Raw genomic sequence first — 19,925 nt, 5'->3', positions numbered from 1 at the left:
ACAAACTGTGCTTTAGGGAAAATCCCGTAAATGATGGAGTTTTTTGTTTGGGTAGTCTTTATTTTGTCTTACGACTTTCCATGGAGACTACCTTTCCCGAGGCTGGGCTAGGAATAACAAAAGTTTTGTCTTAAGAAAAGAATCGCAGCGAATCCTGGGTAATGTCTTACAGCTTGACTTAATTCCAGTCTTCTTTTTAATTACCTGTTTATAAAAACGTTTTTAAATTTGTTGAGATTACTTAATTCTTTCAGAAGCAGCACCTCATTTGAAATAAATAAATAAATAGCGTTTATTTGAAATAGTCCATGTGAAAGACCTTTAAAGGGTAATTAATGCAAGTCTCCTAAGACTCTAAGTAAGATGAAAGCGATCTTTCCAAATCTGCTGGAGTGATTTGTTTATATAACTTCCCACTTCTGCTGAATTCTTCTGAGTCTAATAACTTTTTTCCTAACCGTTTGGCAATTTGTGCTTAGCTACAAAAGCCCTTGTTCAAAAAGAACAGTTTAATAATCTTTTCCCTGAAAATAACTTGAGGGGAGGGTATGGGGTTTGTCTTTTTGCTGTGTTTTTATTAGTGTTATCTTTCTCTGATAAATCATGTAATTATTAACTATTGGGGGGGGGGGGAATCTTATTGAACTCCTGGGTGGCAGCTGATATTAGAAAGTGGAATTTTGTTCAGGGACTGGGGATTCTTGAAATAAATGGCCAAAGAAATGTATTTCAGTTGGTGGAAAAGCTGCACACGCACAAAGACAGTTCTGCCTGGGGTTTGAGGCAGCAGGCTGGCATTCAGTGTTGGTCCAGAGGTGCACAGATAAGAGTAGAAATGTTTATGTGTTTGTGGCAAAGAGCAGGATCACACTTTCTTTAAGAAGAAAAATGTAACCAAAGACACTTACAGAATGAGATCAGATACAGCTCTGTCTTTAGTGAACCATAGTCTAATGTCTCTGTGGCATTTTAAGCCTTTGGCTGCGAGTGAATACAGCTTTGTGGTTCCCCTGCTTCTGACATGATTTGGTGCTCCCATATATTTGTAGGTTTGGATTTTTTTTTTCATTAGAGCTTGTTTTGCTATAGGGCTGCTTAACACTGTTCTCAAACGGCTTTTGCAAGGTTAAAGGAATGCAGCTTGGTAACAAGTTTGTGTCATTTTAAATATATACCTCCCAGTAAATAAGGAGGAGCCTTGCAATCAATCCCTTTTAGTGTGTTATATGTTTCACCTGACAACTAAACCCTCTATTGATTAACCATTACTTTGTTAGATAATCTCATGTCATTGAAGCCACTGTAAAAATTAAACTCTTTAAAATGTTTTACCCTAGCAGCAGTGCGAAAATTGAAAACTTGTTCAGAATTACAGCCAGCTTCCACAAAGAGGGTAGTTTTCAACAAACTGGTTTATGTTTGCATGCTTTATATGCAATATAAAACCGTATTAAAGCACTCCAACGCAAAGCTATCTGCCTGTGGCATTGAACCAGGCTACCATTGCAGGCTGCTTTTCCTTGGTGGAGAAACCTCTTATCTTGATGAAAGGTGAGGGGAAACTTGAACAATTTTGGTGCAAATTAGATGAGATTCATAAAAGAGTTGAGCTTTAAAGGTAAGCTTGAGAAATTTGCTTTTCCATGGCTTGGTTCTGATTTTGATTTTCTTGCTTTTCTCCCAGGTTAGGCAATGAAAGGAGGTACTCTAATGTTGCAGTGTAGCATGAAACACCACCAAATGTTTCACCTAAAATGTAGGGCTCTGCATTAATACTTGATTATATGACATTGGTTCTGCTTTCAGTTTATGTCTGTTCACTAGTAACTGTATGCAAACAGAAATATGACAGTATTAGAGGAAATCAAATCTCCGTGTCCAGCAGTAATCCTGTGGCTCACAGTAGCCAGTAGGTGCTGCCTACAGAGAAAAATTAGAAGGCAACCGTACAGAACCATCTTCACAATATATTCTCCCAGCTTCGTGTGACTTGACGTCATGAGCCAGATGCAGCTTCTTTGCAACGTTATCAAAATACTTCCATTGAGACCTGTTAAGCAGAGTGACATTACTTCTTTTTCCCCTTGGACTTCAAGAGAGAATTAGGCTTTCCTCTGTGTTTTTCCTTTAAACCATTTAAAGCATATTGTAGAACATGCACATGAATCTTCTTTACCCTTTTTATTCATCCCACAAGGCTAATAATGCATTCTTCTGTGAGAATGTGAAAATAAGAACAGAAGAACTTTGTAAGTTTGCAAACATAAGTAATGGACATTGGACTGAAGATCACAGTATGTTTTATTCTTGAATCTGCATCCTGATGGGTTGAATCCATTACACTTACTCCTTTTAATTTTCTTTTATCCCCACACTACTTCTACTGAGAAAGAAAGAGTTGCTGAAGGCCTAAATGGTTGTCTGGTAATTTGGCACTTACATAGATCTTTACATAATAAAATTACCGTGTAAAAGTTGATTCTTGCAGTAAAAGCATGTTCTTTTCTCCTTTCTGTGGCTAGAAAGGTTGGGAAGGAGTAATTTAAATATCATGGGCATGTTGCCAAAGGGCAGAGAGGTATTGATAGTGCAGGAATGTCTAGGGTCAGTCCACCCAGAGCCTGCTCATCCAGTGCTGCTGACTCCAGCACTGTCAGTGGAAGATACTGTTGAAGAAGATCAAATGGGTCTGGTCTCTCCCTGTGCTCCATTGCCCTCCTGTTTCTGCAGCATCTACTGCTGTTGCACTGCGGATGTCCAGGGCATAGCTCTGCCAAGTACTCTGTGGACCTGCTGTCTGTGAGTTTAGTCCCTTTTTCCACTTGCTCATGTTGTTTCTCTCGAGGGTGTCGTGGGGTGATGATCTCCAGAAGTTCACAGCCTGCAGTATGAAGAAGGGTTTCATTTTATCTGCTTAAATTTATATTAGTTCCATCAAACATCAGTAGTCCTGTTGATATGGGATTTGATGACCAAATTATGCTGGAAGTTCAGTTGATGCTGCTCAAGCTGAGATGTAATGTGTGGATGAAAGTAATAAAAAATTAACCAACGTGTTGGAATAATTATTTGTATCGATATTCTGACATGCACACAACTTTTGAGTAGTGGCATAGTGAGCTTCCTTTTTTTTTTTTCCCCAGAATGTTCTAGGGGTTTTAGGTTTAACATTTAGTGTTTCACATTGTGTATTTAGATTGTCTGCTCTTTCCCATTTGTAAATAGGAGAGAATGCCTGTTGTAAGCCCAGCATTTAAAACCCTGGCTTGCTACCAAGGTTTGTGCATACCTGTCTTGGGAGGAAAAAGACAAGATCGTGGTTCAGTTCGTAGAGCCACAGGCTTCATTGTTGCTTTCAGTAAATGTTTCTGTGGCTGAACTTTTCATCTCAAGGCAGGGCTCCTCTTAACATTTACAGCATGTAGCAGATAAGTTGTACAGAAATACTGCGACTGGAATTTTGGGAATTAAAGTGCAAATGAAAGAATCCACAGATTTACCATAAATGGGTTAAATTCTACAGATGGAAATACTGAAAAGAGACTGTTATCCACACTTCAAGGTTTTTCACCTTCAGAATCTGGTTGAATTTAACTAACAAGGTGCTTGTAAAAGGAAATCTGCATGACATTTCTGAACATTAGTGCAGGGCAGATGACGTCAACTTTCTGTCCACCACTTGGGCTGCTACTTCTAAGCCACAGGTTATAGTAGTTTATGCCATTGAGATCTTTCTTCTGAGGAGAAAGTTCTGTGCATACCAGAGTGATGGTTTTATGATGTTGGCAAATATTTGCAAAAGGATAAATTGGGTCCATCACACTTCTGTTTGCTCATGACCTAATCCCAGTTTGAATCTGAACCTCTCCTGCTGAAAGATGCACTCTGTTCATCCACACTTTGAAAGGGTTTGTGTGGTTTGAATTTTTCAGTTTCTCCTTCTGGATCCAGAGTCTGAAATTGTTCACTCGCTGCTTGTCACAGCAGACCTCAATGTTATGATTTGTAAGAAGATCTGCTGGAGCCAGGATATTCTGCATTCCTGTCTGTCACTGTTCGTTTCTGGTTAGAGAGCTCACTGAGAAATAAAACATGAACTGCAGAAGTGATGTAGAAGGTAGGGCTTCTGTGCTCTTGTTTGTTTCAGTTTCACGGTGAACTTTAAAGAGGGATTGTAAAGAAGTTAAGGTGGAAAGGACTGTGATTTCCTTCATTTCCCCAAGAATGTCTGTACTGTGCTGGGCCAGTACAGATCCACCTGATGAGTATACTGATTTCCCATGGTGGGCAGTAAGGAGTGTTTAATAAAGCATCATAAGCATCTTTCATATGAGGAAAGGCTGCGGGAACTGGAGCTGTTTAGTCTAGAAAAGAGGAGACTGAGGGGGGATCTTATTAATATTTGCAAATATCTAAATGGTGGGTGTCAGGAGGTTGGGACATCCCTTTTTTCTGTTGTAGCTAACAACAGGACAAGGGGCAGTGGGATGAACCTGGAACATAAAAAGTTCCATTTAAATATAAGAAAAAACTATTTCACCATGAGGGTGAGGGAGCCCTGGCACAGACTGCCCAGAGGGGTTGTGGAGGCTCCTTCCTTGGAGGTCTTCAAGACCTGCCTGGACATGTTCCTATGCGACCTGATCTAGGTGAATGTGCTTCTGCAGGGGGATTGGACTAGATGATCTCTAAAGGTCCCTTCCAACCCTATAATTCTATGATAAGCCTTAGGTGAATAGTATTATAAACTGATTGTGAACACTCAATTCCCATCCTTCTGAGATGGAGACTGTTTGGAGCACAGGAGATGTTGTGACATCTCCTGTCACGCAGCATAACTGCTTTTAATCCCTGCATTCTTGCCTCTGACATCCCTTGCAATATATTCTTCTGGTGGTTTATGTGTTGCTGCTGACTACATCTTGCACACTCAGGCCTGTGGCAGGAGAGCAAGAAGGGAAGATTGTGGGTGTTAGGTGCTGAGGGAATCTGGCTCTGATGGCATAGCTTTGGAGCAGAGGCAGAGGTTCTGGAACCCTTAGCATGCCAGTGTTGCCCACAAGTTTTGTAACCTGTGGCAGACTTGGGATTGAATTAGTTCCAAATCAAACAAATAGACATCCCCAGCAAGCCCTCAAAGAAGGATGTTTACAGATCGCTAGCAAATATTACAGGGAGGCTACTGACAGTCAGTTCACTACAAATCTTTGTACATCCTTCCCTTAAGGCAATCTTAAAAATATAATGAATGTTAGTATGCTTTACTTAGTGCTCTTGGAAACATCTTTGTAGCAAGTTTAATTTAATTCTCCTTCAAAATGCATCTTGGGTTTTCCCCACACAACTGTTTGAGGTAGTGATGTCTTCTCTGTGGTCCACTTACTACTCTAGCAACAAAGCAAGTTTGTGCTTGTTTTTGAACTGCTACTTCTGCTTGGGATCAGTTCTCTGAAAATGGCGACAGGCATTGGGATGTTAGTCCAGTACTGGAGCTCTTAGTGCTACTCTACTCATCCTACTAGAGAATGTGAACTTAAGTAATAATTTGAAAGGTGTTGAAAGTTGAGATGGAAGGAGCATCCATCAGAACCTTGTGAGTTCTTCAGGCATCTTAGTTTAAATAGCCAGATCATCCAAAGTAGAATTTTAAGCACACTTCCTAAGCACTATTGTTATGCTGCGCTTAAAAAGGGGAGAAACTACGAGTAATGTATTCTGCAAAGACTCCAGAGTCTGCAGCCACAGCTGAGGGTCCCCTGGACAGGACAGTGTATGAGTTAAAGAAAAACAACATTCTCTTTGAAAAGGAAAAGCTTTCCAAATTTGGGAAGATTAAATACAAGTGAAATGTTGTCTAGATTTGCTCCCTCCTGATAATAACCTTAGTACTGTCCCCATGTATTTTTCCCTGAGAGGGAGCGTTACATTTGACATATGCTGTCAGATTGGTTTCTTTCTTTTTCAAGTGAAAAGAGATTCTTTTTTTTTCTTTGCATCTCAGAACTATAAAACAGCTTCTCAGAGGACATTCGTGCCCTGAACATAGGCTTTTGCTGTAAACTAGTTTATTTTGGTTTGAAACATTTACACCTTAGGAAAAAGGAAATGTAGGAGAGTTGTTGTGGGTTCCTGTGCCAAAAATGTGATGCCTGAAAGAAAATTGTGTTCTTCTATTCATAACCATTTTAATCTTTCTGCAGACCTACAACAGCTGTGCCAGACTGTGCTTAAACCAGGAAACAGTGTGTCTAGGAAGCACTGCTATGAAGACTGAAAATTGTGTGGCCAAAGTAAGTAAGAGAACAGCTTTGGTTTTGAGGGGTTTTTAGCAGACTGTTCATTGTTAATCAAAGAAAAGTTCTTGTTAAAAATTACAGTAAGGAAAAAATGATTAAACAGAAAACAAGTATTTTGAGTAGACTTCTCTGTCGTTCAGTGTCGAGATTTCAGATTTGCTGTTCTTCTCTGTTAGAAATCATTACTTTTTGTCCTGAGTTATCTAGACTTGAAGGATTCATTCTGCTATGCCAAGTCATAGGCTTTTTCCAGTGAGATGGCCTATGTATAATTAGATGTGGCCACTTCAAATGATAAATGTCCAGATACATGCTAAAAATACTACATGAAAGCTCTTTGTATCATGGTTCCCTGTTTTAGCTGCCAGAGAGGAGGTGGAAAAAGAAAGACCTTTCAATTAAAATACACTGAATGCTGTATTTAAAGGAAAGGAAGGAGGGAGATGCGGCAGTCAGAATGGTAAGAAAATGGATATATTAGCCCATCAGAGAAAAGTGATGCCTTAAGAGTTACGGTAATGTGATGGAAAAGATGAGGTGCTGCTAGTCACCCTCTTTTCCTAAAATTCAGCATAACTAGGGTAAGCAACTTACATGTAAGGATGTTTGTGAATAGAAACCATTTGAACCATGATGCAATATGTATAGAAAGGCTGCAGGAAGGATGTATTTAGCCTTGTGTAAGCTTCGTATTTCCACTGAAAGGAAGTTTAGAATGGGCATAGAGGACAGACCAGTGCATGCAGCCATCTATTACAGAAACCAGCTGGCATTTTGTTGCTCCTCTGTCACCACAAACCTAACCACTCAAATGCCTGTTTTCTCTTTTGGTTATTTATTCCTTGATCTTCTTGAAATCCTTTTGGGTTTTTTTGTTCATACTTGGAACGGTTGTTAAAGGTGCCTTGTCCCTTCAGGGGCCACTTCTGTATTGACCTTTAAGATAATTTCCCAGCTAAATCTTTCCTGGGGTTTTGCTGGTGAAATTTGGATGTCCCATTACTTTTGATTTCTGTTAGAGAATCGTCCATCATAAAAGTTTGTCGTGGTGCTTGCAGGTGTCTTAGCATTCATAAAGTGTGCTTGACGTGCCAGGTTGCCTCTGCTAGAGAAGCACTTCTGAGAGAAGCTACCAGTCGTGGTGCAAAGTGCTCATATTTAGTACCAGCACCTCAAGATGGCTGGTTTTATGCTTGCTCCCTAAGGTGCTTTAGGATACATAGTAGGTGAAACTCATCCAGCAAGGCACCAGAGCAGCTCTGACCGAATTGTATCATCATACAGCATCATTCTGATGCCATGAAGCAGCTCACAGCAAGCTAGCTAGAGTAAACCCCTTCAACCCCACCTGCTTTATAGCATCTTTTTTGACCTGATAGGGAGCAAGGATGTGCAACAAATGTAGCTAATTTAAGTGGTGCCTCTTTTAAATTAAATGACATACCTTTATCATCCTAATTAATACTCTCCTAAAATTATGTTTTCGGTAACATCATGGTAAGAAGTATGGGTAGGGCACAAGGCAGGAACAGCAAGACTTTTTTTCATGTTATTGTGGATGAATTTGAACAATCACTCTTGAGATGAAAAAGTGTCTATTTTAAAGTGTCTCTACGTGCTGTAGGACAATTGCCATCATATATATGTATATAGAAAAGCATATATATATATATATATACACACACATACCTGTACATATCTATATCTTACAGAATATGTATATATAAAAAAACCCATAAGGGCTTTTCCAGGGATATATATAGTACTAGCTTGCCTGGCTGTTGTACTCCTTTCCTTTGCCTTCCCAGCTACAAACCAAAATGAAATAGATTCTAAGAAAGCTCATCTTTCAAATTCCAGAAGTGTTGAAGCTTTTATAAATCCAGTTAGCTAAATGCAGATGGCTCAGTGATGGCATAGGCAAATGGCACAACTGTTAAATGCTCCCTAGGTGAAGGGCTTAAATGGGATTTAAGGAGTTCAGAGGCCTTCTAGCCTTATGCACATGGTGAGTTTTATCCTCCATGATTGATGTGTTTTACAACCTTGGACTTCAAACTGTTTTGTCAAGAGGGTGAATACTGCGGGTTTCTTCATCTGCAGCACTTTTCCAAAAGTATTGTAGGGTTTTCAGGTTGTCTTTTTTTCTTTTTAAACTGACAGTGAAAGACAAAAAGGCTTACTTTGGAAATCATGATTTACCTTTTGTGATTCTGCAGTGCAGTATCAGCTCTGGCTGGATGCCACAGTCAGCATTATCACATGCTTGTCAGACATGTCAGTGAGTCTGCAAGAGACGGTGGTTTTTCTGAAAACGGAATTTCTGATTCTGCACCTACTTGCAGAAAGGAAAATTGTGCTCTGTTAAGACTGTATTAATGCCATTTACTGATCGTGTGCTTGATGTTTCTGAAGTTTGTTCAAAGAATGAAATGCAGTTTCCCTTGAGGCCACACACATCAATATTGAGATATCGTTTTTCAGACTGAAGCACTGTTCATCCATCAAGCTCTCTTGTGAACGAGTGCTTCTGTACAGTCCATCCAGATGTAAATTACCAACCTAACAACTGGCATTCTTTATAAAATGAAGGGAAAAGAAGTTTATAATAAACAGACATGCATTTTCAAGTATGGAAAGTAGCACAGGGCCACAGTCTTTTTGACCGCTCAAGGAAGTCTGTGTTTGTTAGAAAACCTTGTCTACTTGATTTTCCGTGTGATGCAACCTGTGCAGCCAGGTATTCAGTGGCTTTTGCAAACCTGTGGATTAGCTAGGTTTATTCAGACATTTAAAAAATAAAACTAGAATATCATCTTCTAATGAATCTTTGCATATTGTTCTTAGCCCTGCTTTTCTCGTGTTTGCCTTCTGAAAATTCGTTGGTGAGACTTAGGCATATTTAAGTAGAAGCAAAGAGCGAGCAGTAGAAATAGTTTCAAGTGTGTGCATGCTCTGACTGAAGAGGTGGCATCTTAAATTAGAAATTATATATTGTGACACACAGATGTCACCCATGTGATTTGTAACATCAGTTCTTTTCCATCCTCAGGAATTTTTCTGTTAATCTTTTGGCACCTTTTTGCCCATTGCCTTTGTATGATCAACAAGTGTGATGTCTATTGAACCTAATCTATTTTAAAAAGGAAATGCAGTCTCTAATTGTGTTTTTATATGTGTGTATATATGTTTTTTATATATGTGCTCCTCCTATTTGTCACATTGAAACCAAGAAATGTCTGCTAGAGGATTTCTTTTTATGATACTACTCGTGTGCAACCACAAGTGGACAACTGTCTCAGGAATTGGTGCTAGGTGCTTAAATAAGGTAGAAATGTAGCATGAACCTGAGCTCCAAGGACAGGGTGTTTGGTTTTAATGAGGCTTATTTGAAATCTGGCCAAATGAGCATCTGTTCCTATTGTTTGTTCCATATTTTGTAAGCCAGTATCTTTAGGCCAGATAATGGTGTTGGTGTGTGCTTCATCCTCAATTAGAGGGGCACAGTTAAAAATCCCCTGGCATCTGGTGTGTCACTAGGATTCTTGTGATACTCCTCAGTGTGCAAACAAGTTTCTGTTCTTTGTCTGGGACTGCTTGCTTTCTATGGTGACCTTCACACTTTCTATTTCCTATGCAGTGAGGGATGTTTTGGTGTATCTCCAGTCTCCTTGGCTGAGTCTTTACTTAGATGGATTATATATATTCCTGTTTACAAACTGAGGTCTTACCTTTTCACCCTTTTACTAATGTGGACTGTATTAGGTTTGACTTTTTCTGTTTGCCTGAAGTCTGTTAGAATTTGCATTTCCCAGGATCGTGGAAATATCCTTTTGATTCCAAGTGCCCTTTTCTCACTCAGCAAGAGACTGGTGTACAGCAGATCTCAGAGTTCTACAGTCAATACCTGTTTCCTGTGTCCATTAGGTACATCTTCACTGTTTATTAATTCCTGCACTCAATTCCAGTTTGTCTGAGTCTGCTATATAAAGAAATGTTATCAGTTTCGTTTTGCACATTGACTTCTTTCCTATGTGTGCCAGACAGACACTCTATGGCATACCTGCCAGAGACACCACAAAGACACCTTCTAAATGGCATACAGCATCCCCAGGTTTCTACTTAGTTCTTAGCTCAGCAGCTGGGAGAGGTTCTCTGCCACTATCTAAGTGAAATTGGAAGAAGAAAAATACAGTCACAAACACCACCCTTGAGAAATGATAATTGTGATAACTGGTCCTGCTTTTTAAGGTCCGGGCAAACCGAGGGACTTCTCAGGGTTTGTTAAGCATGCTGTGTCTTCTAAGGAATCTTTGTTGTTTATCACTTTTAAATGTGCTTACTGCAATAGTTACAGTATTAACTAGGAATCTAGAAAGGGTTTGTGCTCTTTATTTTTAGCACTGTGATTTTTTTCTCTGTGGCCATGATGGCTTTTCTTGCTCCTGTTCAAAAAGGGAACTGAATATTACTTTCCTTGCAGAAATGTTGTGAAATGTAACTGTATAATGCTTTTTCAACTCGTGGATGAAAAGTCCTGCTTAAGCATGTAGTGATGTGCTTCATGCCTGCTCAGTAAGCTGTTTGTAGCGTGCAGGAGGACAGAGCGATGTTCTGCTCAATTCTGAAAACCCAGAACAGGGCTTGGCACTTGCAAGTGTGCTATTTGACATTTTCTTTCAAAGATGCGTAGTATTATTTAGCTATAGCTGCACATTTTACATTCAAGGATGATTCAGCTAAAGCAAGAAGCGATGGAAATAGCTGGTAATTGAAATCTACCTTCCTTTGTCAGTTCTTTCTGCATTGCTACTTCAGAATAAAAGTATTGATAACATTGAGCTCAGAATTTTTATATGAATTCAAAGGAGAAACAATGAGTACTTCTTAATAAACAAACATTTAGGATTTCAGGCTGAATGTCCCAGTTGGCAGTAGGACAAATTGATCTGCAGAGTGTCCCTTTTGTACTCTCAAGTCCCTTTATGTCACAGATTGATGGCTTCTCTTTCCTGATCACGACCCTGCATTTACTTTGCGTGAACACCACAGCCAGCTTGGAGTTCGGCTGTGATATACCATTGAGTCGGTATATAATGCATAGTTTTGCAGTGCTGTTGAAGCCTTTGCGAGTCCTTGAGATTGAAGTCAGAGTAACAATGAAGAAATATTACTTGACCAGATACATTGTGTTTCCTGATACTCCTTCCACTGTTTTAATGAGGAAGTACATTTCTCTATACCTTAATTTTTAGTAATCAACATAGTGATGCAGAGAGACTGTTCAGTGGACATGCTTCCAGCTCCAAACCCCTTCATAGCAGTGTCCTCTTTTGTGGCTTGGATATAGCTTCCTCTGGGACAGCAGTTTTGAGACCATTGCAAACTGGATAAACGCTGCCCCAGGCACTGTCTAATAGAGATTTAAGCATGTCATTTTACATGTTGTAGGTATTCTCAGTAAAAAGAGAGCTGTGTGAATGGCGAGTATTGCAGGGATATTACTGGGATTACTTAATTTTCAAAAGGTACTTTGAAACTGTGAATTCTCAGTCTTTAGGCAGCACAAGGAGAAAACAGCATTGGGGGTTTATCTAAAAGCTTTGACCTGATGATCTTCCCTTCCTAGTCATGTCTACTTTTACCTTAATTGCAAGTCTCTCCTTTTTTATGTATATTTTTTTTTAGGTCAAGACAATCTTTATGCTTTAGCTTCCCCTCAATCTAATAACCTCTTCACAAATGACTGAGAAAGAAATGTGATATTCATGCTCCCCCCACCCCACCCCACCCCACCATACACATTCTCCAGATTTTGATAGACTTGTTTTATTTATTTCCAAAATTATATCCGCAGGAAACAAGCTGTTTAAATTCAGATTATGCTGAAGCAAAATGGTCCTGGTATGAGAAGCAACGTGCTGTTTTATGAGCGCAGAGTCCCTTTTCTCATAACTGATTGATAGTAAATATTTTCCTGAAGAATTATTGCCAACCATGAACAGTGCAACTGTTTCACTTTTTTTTTCGTGCTACTTGCTGTACCAGCCATTGTCTGTAATTAAGATCTACAATTCACAATGCAGACGTTTGCACTTCCTCTGGGTCTGAGCTATTTATAAGGCATTTCAGCTGTTCAGAGTTTCTTTTGAGTGTTAAACTACATGTAAACAGGCTCCTTCAGTCTTCGGTTATGAAAACACTGTGGAGTGGTTGTCATTTCTGCTTCTCTTACCACCCAAAATGACTTTGAATTGCCAATGAAGCCACAAATTAAAAAATAATTGCACTTAGGGTTTTTTAAAATTCAAAAGACACTTTGAGGAAATAGTAATATAATGGTTAATTTATAAATTGCTTTATAGCAGAGAGTCTCTAGGTGTATTCTGGAGATCAGATCACAAAGCTCTGCAGTAAGGATGGTCAGTCAGGTGACATGCAAAATCTTGATATGAAGAATCATTTCCAAAGTTAACAGTCAAACTCCATGGAGATGTTTCTACTTTTTTGGAGCCCTGGGCTCTTGGAATTTCAAGAAAGCAGAGAAGTGGAGTTCAGTAAATACTGTAAAGATTCCCACACAGGTCTTAGAAGCTTCTCCTCAGGTTTGACTCATTCTAAGGAAGAGCATTTTTGAGATGAAAACAGTCAACTGGATCAGTTTGCTTTCAGAGGCTCTGCAGCAAAGGCTTTCAAGACGAGGCTGGGTGAAACCCTGAACTACCTGATCTGACCTCATAACACACCCTGTTTTGACCAGGAGATTGACCTGAAGAACTCCTGAGGTCCCTTCTAAACTGAATCATCCTAGGATGCTCTCGTACGTAGGCAGTCAAGATGCAATAGAAGCCTTTTAAAATTTAGAACTTGACATGGCATCCTTAATCAAAATTCCCCTGCACCTGTATTGTGTGTAGTGTCTCATGCTATAGTTCTACCCCGAGTGTTTACTGGTTTGATGATTGATGCTCTGCATAAAAAATTACAGCCTTGAGGTCTTCATTCAAGTCCTGTCACGTTAAACTTCTAAGGAATGTTTACCTGGATGTTATGAAACAAGCTGAACTCGAGCTTATAGAGTACTTTGAGATCTTTTGTGCTGGAAATATGAAACACTTTGGAATCTAAACCATTGGTGGCTTTAGTGGTAAATAGTGGCAAATGAACTAAAACGTTGCTTCTTAAGTAGTCACCTGCAGTGGCAGCAACCTTGGATGGTAAAGAATGCAAATACCATTAACATTGTGAACATTGACTGGATGTGTTTTCAGTTTTTTCAAATTCAAGAGTTGAAAAAGTTGATTAAAAAGTATGTCCAGATTTTGTGGTAGAGCTTGGGGTGTGCAACACTGGAGCAATCATTTCACATAGTATTGCCCACTACAGGGAAGCCATTGGTGTGACCAAGTGTCAGAAGATACCTCAGAAGGCAGAGGGAGTTCCAAGTTCAGCCTGACAAGAGAGCTGCTAAAAAGGAGCCTGTTTTTGTAGAGCAATGGGGGTTAATGTGGGGTAGGCTTCAAGGTCTTTACAATTGGGAGCAGACAGGGGAAGGGAACTAATGTGGAGCGAGTTCATCGTCAGGCGTGTACTGCAGCACTGCCCACTGATGCATGCCGGATCACCCGCACGCAGAGATCACATGGCTCCTCCAAAAGTCAAACGATCAATTCGCCTCGTTTTGGCTCTGTACTTAATGCACAAACAGTGCGATCTGCAGGGCTGTAATTGCATTGTTAGGGCCAAGGAACAAGCCTGTGCCTTTTCAGCAGACAGCTGGCAGGGAAAGAGGCATGTTGTTAGGAAAGAGAGAGGCAAGGCAAATAAAATTACTGCTAACGCTCAGAGATCGGCAGGAGTCCTACTTGCCTAATCTTACCGGTGGGAGCAAGCGGCTGTTGTAATCCAATTATAGCAGCATAAGCAATTTGTTAGACACTCCGCATAATGTAACAATTTCCCAATAAACTCTGACTTGTAATAACGTCGGCAAGAGCCCACATAAATCTGCCCGAATGGTGGGGGCTGGAGTGTTCGGCTGGGGGCTTGTAATTTGTGCCATCAGCACGTTTTGTGGAGTGTGGTGTGGTGCAGTCTTTCAGTGCAGGAATTTTAAGGAGAAAAGCGTGGCACGCCCCTCCAAAAGAAAACCATTAGCAAGGGTCAAAAGAGATACCAAACAAAGCTGGGAGGTGGCTTTTCTAGGAGGGAGGAGAAATCAACCCCCAAACACAAGGCTCTGGCTGATGAGGATTTAAAAATATTAAAAAGCAGTAATGGAAATTGTAGCATTTTAAATTACAGCAGGAGGAGGAGGGAGAACTGGAATTCCATCTGTTTTGGAGGAGAAGGGAGGAGAATACCCTTCCTTATCTTTAAGCCATTTAAATATTTAAAAAGAAGCTCAAGTATTGAAAGGGATGTTCTGTGCTCACAAGACAGAGAAGCCACGGATCCTGTCCCAAGCAATTCATAATCTACAAAGGGAAAAATTAAACCTTTTCTGATATCCAGTTACTCTCTCCTTGTCTTTCTTGCAGCTCCTGACTGGCTTCATGCATATTGGCACAGCATCTTGATGATGTGTCTGAGAAATAAAACGTAGGTCTAGAACCGTTCACTTTGAGCGTACCCCAGTGAATTTAACTTTTTTGGCACAATGATGAATGTCCCCTCTGGTTCATGCAGATCTACACAAAGAACTAATCTAATTTAGATATTATTTAAAAGTAAAATCAGTCTGCTGCGCTCTGCCTGTCACTCTTGGAGCACATTGCGAGTTACAGCATTGTAGACACTAGTTTAAGGTTTATGTTTAGCAGGATTTAAGGTATCATATTTCTGTTAATCCCTCCATTTAGCATTTCCCTTTGCTAAGATACAGATAGGCAGCCTGCAAAATAATATAGGTCCCTTTATATACGGCACAGAGCCTGTCAGAGATCCAGGATTTTTTTCTTAGCACTGCTGCAGTATAAAAATGCCTGACTTCATATCACTAACAATACTTTATTAATTCCTTAGCTGTGGGATCCTGAGAGGCTTCAGCGTGGAGTGACATTTCTGCTTGGACTCATTCCCGAGTTGTGGCAGTACAATGCCTTTTCGTAAGGGGAAAAAATAGTTCCCAGCCATACAAAACAGCTTCCCCTATCGTTTGCAGCTCCAGCTCTCAATCCCTGTGTTTTGATGCTGGGCTACACAGTTTCCTTTGCTTAGCAAAACGACCCAAACCCAAACCTAAATTGTTGACCTTGTGCATACAGCTCACACAATTCTGCCCGTACCTTGTTTGCCTTTATGGTAGTACCATATATTGTGTGAGTTTTGGGGTGTATTTACATACTGGCTTGTTAGATCATTACTGAGGTGATTTTTATTTCCTGTGCAATAGTAACTGAGATGTGCAGGCAGACTGCCGTGCGGATAATGCTGCATGTTTTGCCCTTCTTTATGTGAAAGTCGAGCCTCCATTGTTCTTAATCTTCATTGTGTGCCAGTGTATCAACATAACAGGCTGAGTCAGTAAGCATGTCCAAAAGTATCCTAATAAATATTTTCTTTCAACATAGATATGCCTTCAAAAGTGTGTTTAAAGAGAGCAGGTATTATCTCAGTTTACTGAAGCTGCATCAATAAATTGCAGTGCTTCTAATAAAGACACTCAGTGTCTGAGTTTAACTAATGGCTGATTTTCATGGCTTTGACAGTGAGCTGTGTGCGTTATTTTCTCCTGATATTGTAAAAATAATGAGAGCAAATTAGAACAATCAGTTTACCCAGATAGCTGCTGATTGGAGGTGATGGGCAATATGGCAGCGGGTAATCCATCTTCGGGCTCCTGTCACATTAACTTCAGCAGTGTGGAAAAGATCAGGCGGAGCGAGCGGGAATCCTGCCCAATCAGAAAGCCGAAATTAATGAGAAGAGCATTGTTCTGTGATCAACCTTTTAATTAGCAAGAGTGGAGATGGAGGGAGTGATGAAGCTGGCAGCACAGCTGCACAATGCTGGGCATGTTTTCGGTGAGGGGGAGGAAAAACATGGGTTTTAAATTACCCCTTCTGTGCTCCCTGTACACCGGCAGTGTGTCTTCATTCTAAACCCCTTAAAAGATCTTAATAAACAGCCACATCCAGGTTAATATTGCAAACGTGGCTGTTACTAATGAGTAGTTTCAAAGTAGGTCCTTTCGGGGGTCATTTAGGAAAATGTTGATCACTGTTTACAAAAAAAAGAGAGAGAGAGAGGCAGGGTTTAGCGTTGAATTTAAAGTTTCACTGCATCAAGGAAAGAGGAGAGGAGGGAGGCAGATAAAATTAGAGTAAGGGACTGCCCTTTTTAATACTCCCCTCCTTATTTAGTATATGTTTGAAATAAGATTCCTTGGCATATATTTGAGATGAGACTCCTCAGTTAAAAATACTATGCATGCCATGTGGCTTTCAGCAGAAAAAAAAAGAGGAGAGATCAAATACTCAATTGATTTCCTAATGCTCCTTTTTGTTGTTTAGTGCCTGTTGTTCTTTTGTCAGAGTGTTTTGGACCATTTTTTTTCAGTTTATTCACTTATTTACTTTATTCACAGACATGCAGATTTGAAAGATTTGGCTGCTATAATTGCAAAGAAGGATGACTTAATCTTGGTTTTTTCCTTCCTGGTGGTTTGGTAAAATTGCAATTTCCTCAAGTACATTCTAAAAATAGACATTGGAATTAATGACTGTTATAACTGAGTACCAGTCTCAGGAAAATTGATATTTTTGTAAAGGGAAAAAAAAAAACAATGGGGAAAAAAGTTGTGTTCGGGGTGGTTTCTGGGAAGGAAAATAAGAACTATTGTAGAGTAGTATTAATGTTGGCAGTGCAGGGGAATCCAGATACTTCTTTTAAGACGGTTCCCGTTCTTCCTTCCTTGCTCTGCGTTGTGTTTTTCAGGCATTTATTTTCTCTTTCCCCATAATTCCCAAAGAAGTTGTGATGGTTGAAGAGTGAAACTCTCCGTCATTCTGCGCACACTGTCGTGCTGCTTTTCTTTCATTTTTCTGATCCAAACACAGGCTCACTTTGATTCTAGGTATCCCATTTTCTGATACCAAAAAGTAAGTAAAATCTTACTAGTTGGCAGAAGCCAAAAACCAGCACACTGCACTCAGCAAACTGTACGGGCTGTCTGTATGGCTCCCCTATAAGCTCACACCCACCCATCAACTTTGTATTTCATGCTTATAGGTAGGTAGGTGCTGGATAGGAAAGCTGGCATGTGTGAGATTGGGTTTCTTTCGGGTTTAGTTCTAGGCAGATCTCAACATCTTTGCTTAGTGTAGTATTTTGAGCTTTCTTACTGTGTAACAGGGAGGTAACCTCTTCCTTTCCACCTCCTTTAAAAATGAGGAGGCTTTGTATGAGTTTGGTGATATCCACACAGTTTTTGTAGCTTGAAAGACATTGCATGTCTGCAAAAAGCTAACCTGGTAAATTGCAGACCTTTTGTTCTATGTAAACCAGTTGTGTTTCTAATAAAATAATGAGTGGGGATTTCAGTTCTTCCTCTAAAGGTTGTCTAATATTTTCCTTTGTCAGTCAGTTCCAATTTTGTATAACTTTGCTGCTGTTTAACCCTTTGAAGTGCAATTGTATTTTTGCCTCAGTCTGATTCTCCTCCACACCCTGCAGCCTTAGGCAGATATAAAGTTTGTTGTGTGGGATGAACAGTATTCCTTTAACAAACAGCTGTTCAGTATTTTATTTTATTCTGTTTGTGTCGCTTGTTGTGTGCCTCAGGCTGTATTTATTGCACGCTTTTCAAGCCCTGGTCAGAATATGGAAATACATACTTCCTCCTGGGGGTTCCCCCTGTATTTTAAGTGCTTCACAGGCCTTAATTAATCCTTCCAGGCTGGACTCACAGCATCTCTTTATTGGGAAGAAGTTCGAAAGTTACTTTTGCAACTAAATTCTAGGGAGCAAATAGTTTATTTATAGTAAACAACAAGGCCTCATGGGAGGAATATTAGATTAGGAATTATGGCTCCAGATTTTGAGACATCTTTTGTCTTTGTCATATTCTGCTTTTCCATGTCAGTTCTTCCATCTGTAAAAAGGGACAACACTGCTTAACATTTCCTTAGTAGACATTTGGGGATCTGGAAACATGGTATCAGTTGAAGCATGTTATGTACTGAAGCATTATTTTTGTTTATATACACCTAGTGTTGATTTGGGCTCTGTTCCTCTGGCACCTTCTCTCTCCCCAGATCCACCTGCGTTTTATAAAAGCTGTGTTAGACATACTTGGGAAAGATGCACTTGCCAATGGTTACTGTCAGATTTACAGTCAAATATGATCCTTATGGGGGGCAAGGGGAAAGTCTAAGAAAAAGTGGATGCTTTCTGAGCCGAACATTCTTCTTGTTGTTGCATAAAACACCAAAAGCTCTCAAAGCCTTTTGTTCTCCTTGAATAAAACACAAAACCCAGTAAATTATTCTACAACTGCTTAAATCAGTTTGTCAGTTCCCAAAGAGATTCCCTTGTGAGTTGAAACCAAATGGTAAATTCTTGCCCAAAAGTAATCTTGCTGCAACAGAATAAGGGGAAAGAAGCAGTGTGTTGCAGAATTCACCTTAAGTATGGAGCCACTACCGTGACTCTGTAATGGGATGTCCCAGCATGGGGTATAATATCATAAATAGTGTAAATCTGCCACATGTGAATTAATAGGCAGCCTAAGGATTGATAACGTTTACATACATGTTAAAATGAACAGATAGCTATTCTTAATTCTTTCTTAACCTAATTAAAAAAAATGTTGCTCCTGGTTGAGTTTTGCAACTGGATGATTTCATCAGTGTAGAAGTTCTTGGTTGTTTTTTGATCCCAATTTCTACTGATTTAACATATTTCATGTGATTTCCACATTCACTTGTAGGTATTTTGCGTTTTCTCAGTATAGTTTTCCAGCCTCTCTCTTCCCACCTCACACACAGCTCTCCCTGTTCTGTCCCTTCAGTTTGAGAGCTACTTTGACAACGGGGCTTGTGTGCTCCCCAGCAAGCACCAAGAAGCTGGGGGAAAAGTCATTCTCTGGGATGTTTTTCCTTTTTTTTTTTTTTTTTTGCCTGATATTTCTGAAGGTTTTTTTCTACCATCTTTCAGGATCAGAACTGTGCATAGTGTTACTAAGTAGTGTTTTCTCCCTGAGGCTCAGTCAGCTTTGGGAATGCAAAGGTAACTGCAACACCCAGCAAAGCAGCCACATAGTATCTCAGGTGAAAAGGAGCATCTTAGGCAGGCTCAGACAGAAACCTTCAGAGAGCCAGGAGGAAAAGTTGTCCTCAGGTTCTACTGACAATCCAGTCTTCTGCTTTAACTGCATGTTCATCATATGTGCTTGCTTCCTGGACTCCACCATGTTTAATCACAAGCTCACTAACCATTACCTCTTCATCAAACTCTCCCTAAAATACTTCTTGTATCAAAGTAACTTTATGAGCATCAGGAAGAGGAGCTCATAGAGCAATATATGTATCTTTCTGAAGCTAATGATGACCTAAGGCCACCACAAAGGCTTTGATGTACAGCCAGGTTCTCAGACAATGTTGTACAAGCTCTGAGGAGGTTAGAGCT

At 39.9% G+C, this 19,925-nt stretch overlaps 1 protein-coding gene across 4 annotated transcripts in view; it reads left to right on the top strand.

Annotated features, from left to right (window-relative positions):
- The window catches only part of BTRC (beta-transducin repeat containing E3 ubiquitin protein ligase), a 117,180-nt gene that overhangs the window by 55,017 nt on the left and 42,238 nt on the right, over positions 1–19,925 (top strand). For all 4 annotated transcript variants that reach the window (XM_062001046.1, XM_062001044.1, XM_062001045.1 and 1 more), the window contains one exon: positions 6,201–6,290. In XM_062001046.1, coding sequence (XP_061857030.1) covers positions 6,201–6,290 — 90 coding nt within the window. The remainder of the gene's footprint in view (positions 1–6,200; positions 6,291–19,925) is intronic.

This window comes from Colius striatus, chromosome 8, assembly GCF_028858725.1.
Source record: "Colius striatus isolate bColStr4 chromosome 8, bColStr4.1.hap1, whole genome shotgun sequence".
Taxonomy (NCBI): Eukaryota; Metazoa; Chordata; class Aves; order Coliiformes; family Coliidae; genus Colius; species Colius striatus.
The sequence above is the reverse complement of the archived record's forward strand: the minus strand, read 5'-3'. Positions and strand labels throughout refer to the sequence as shown.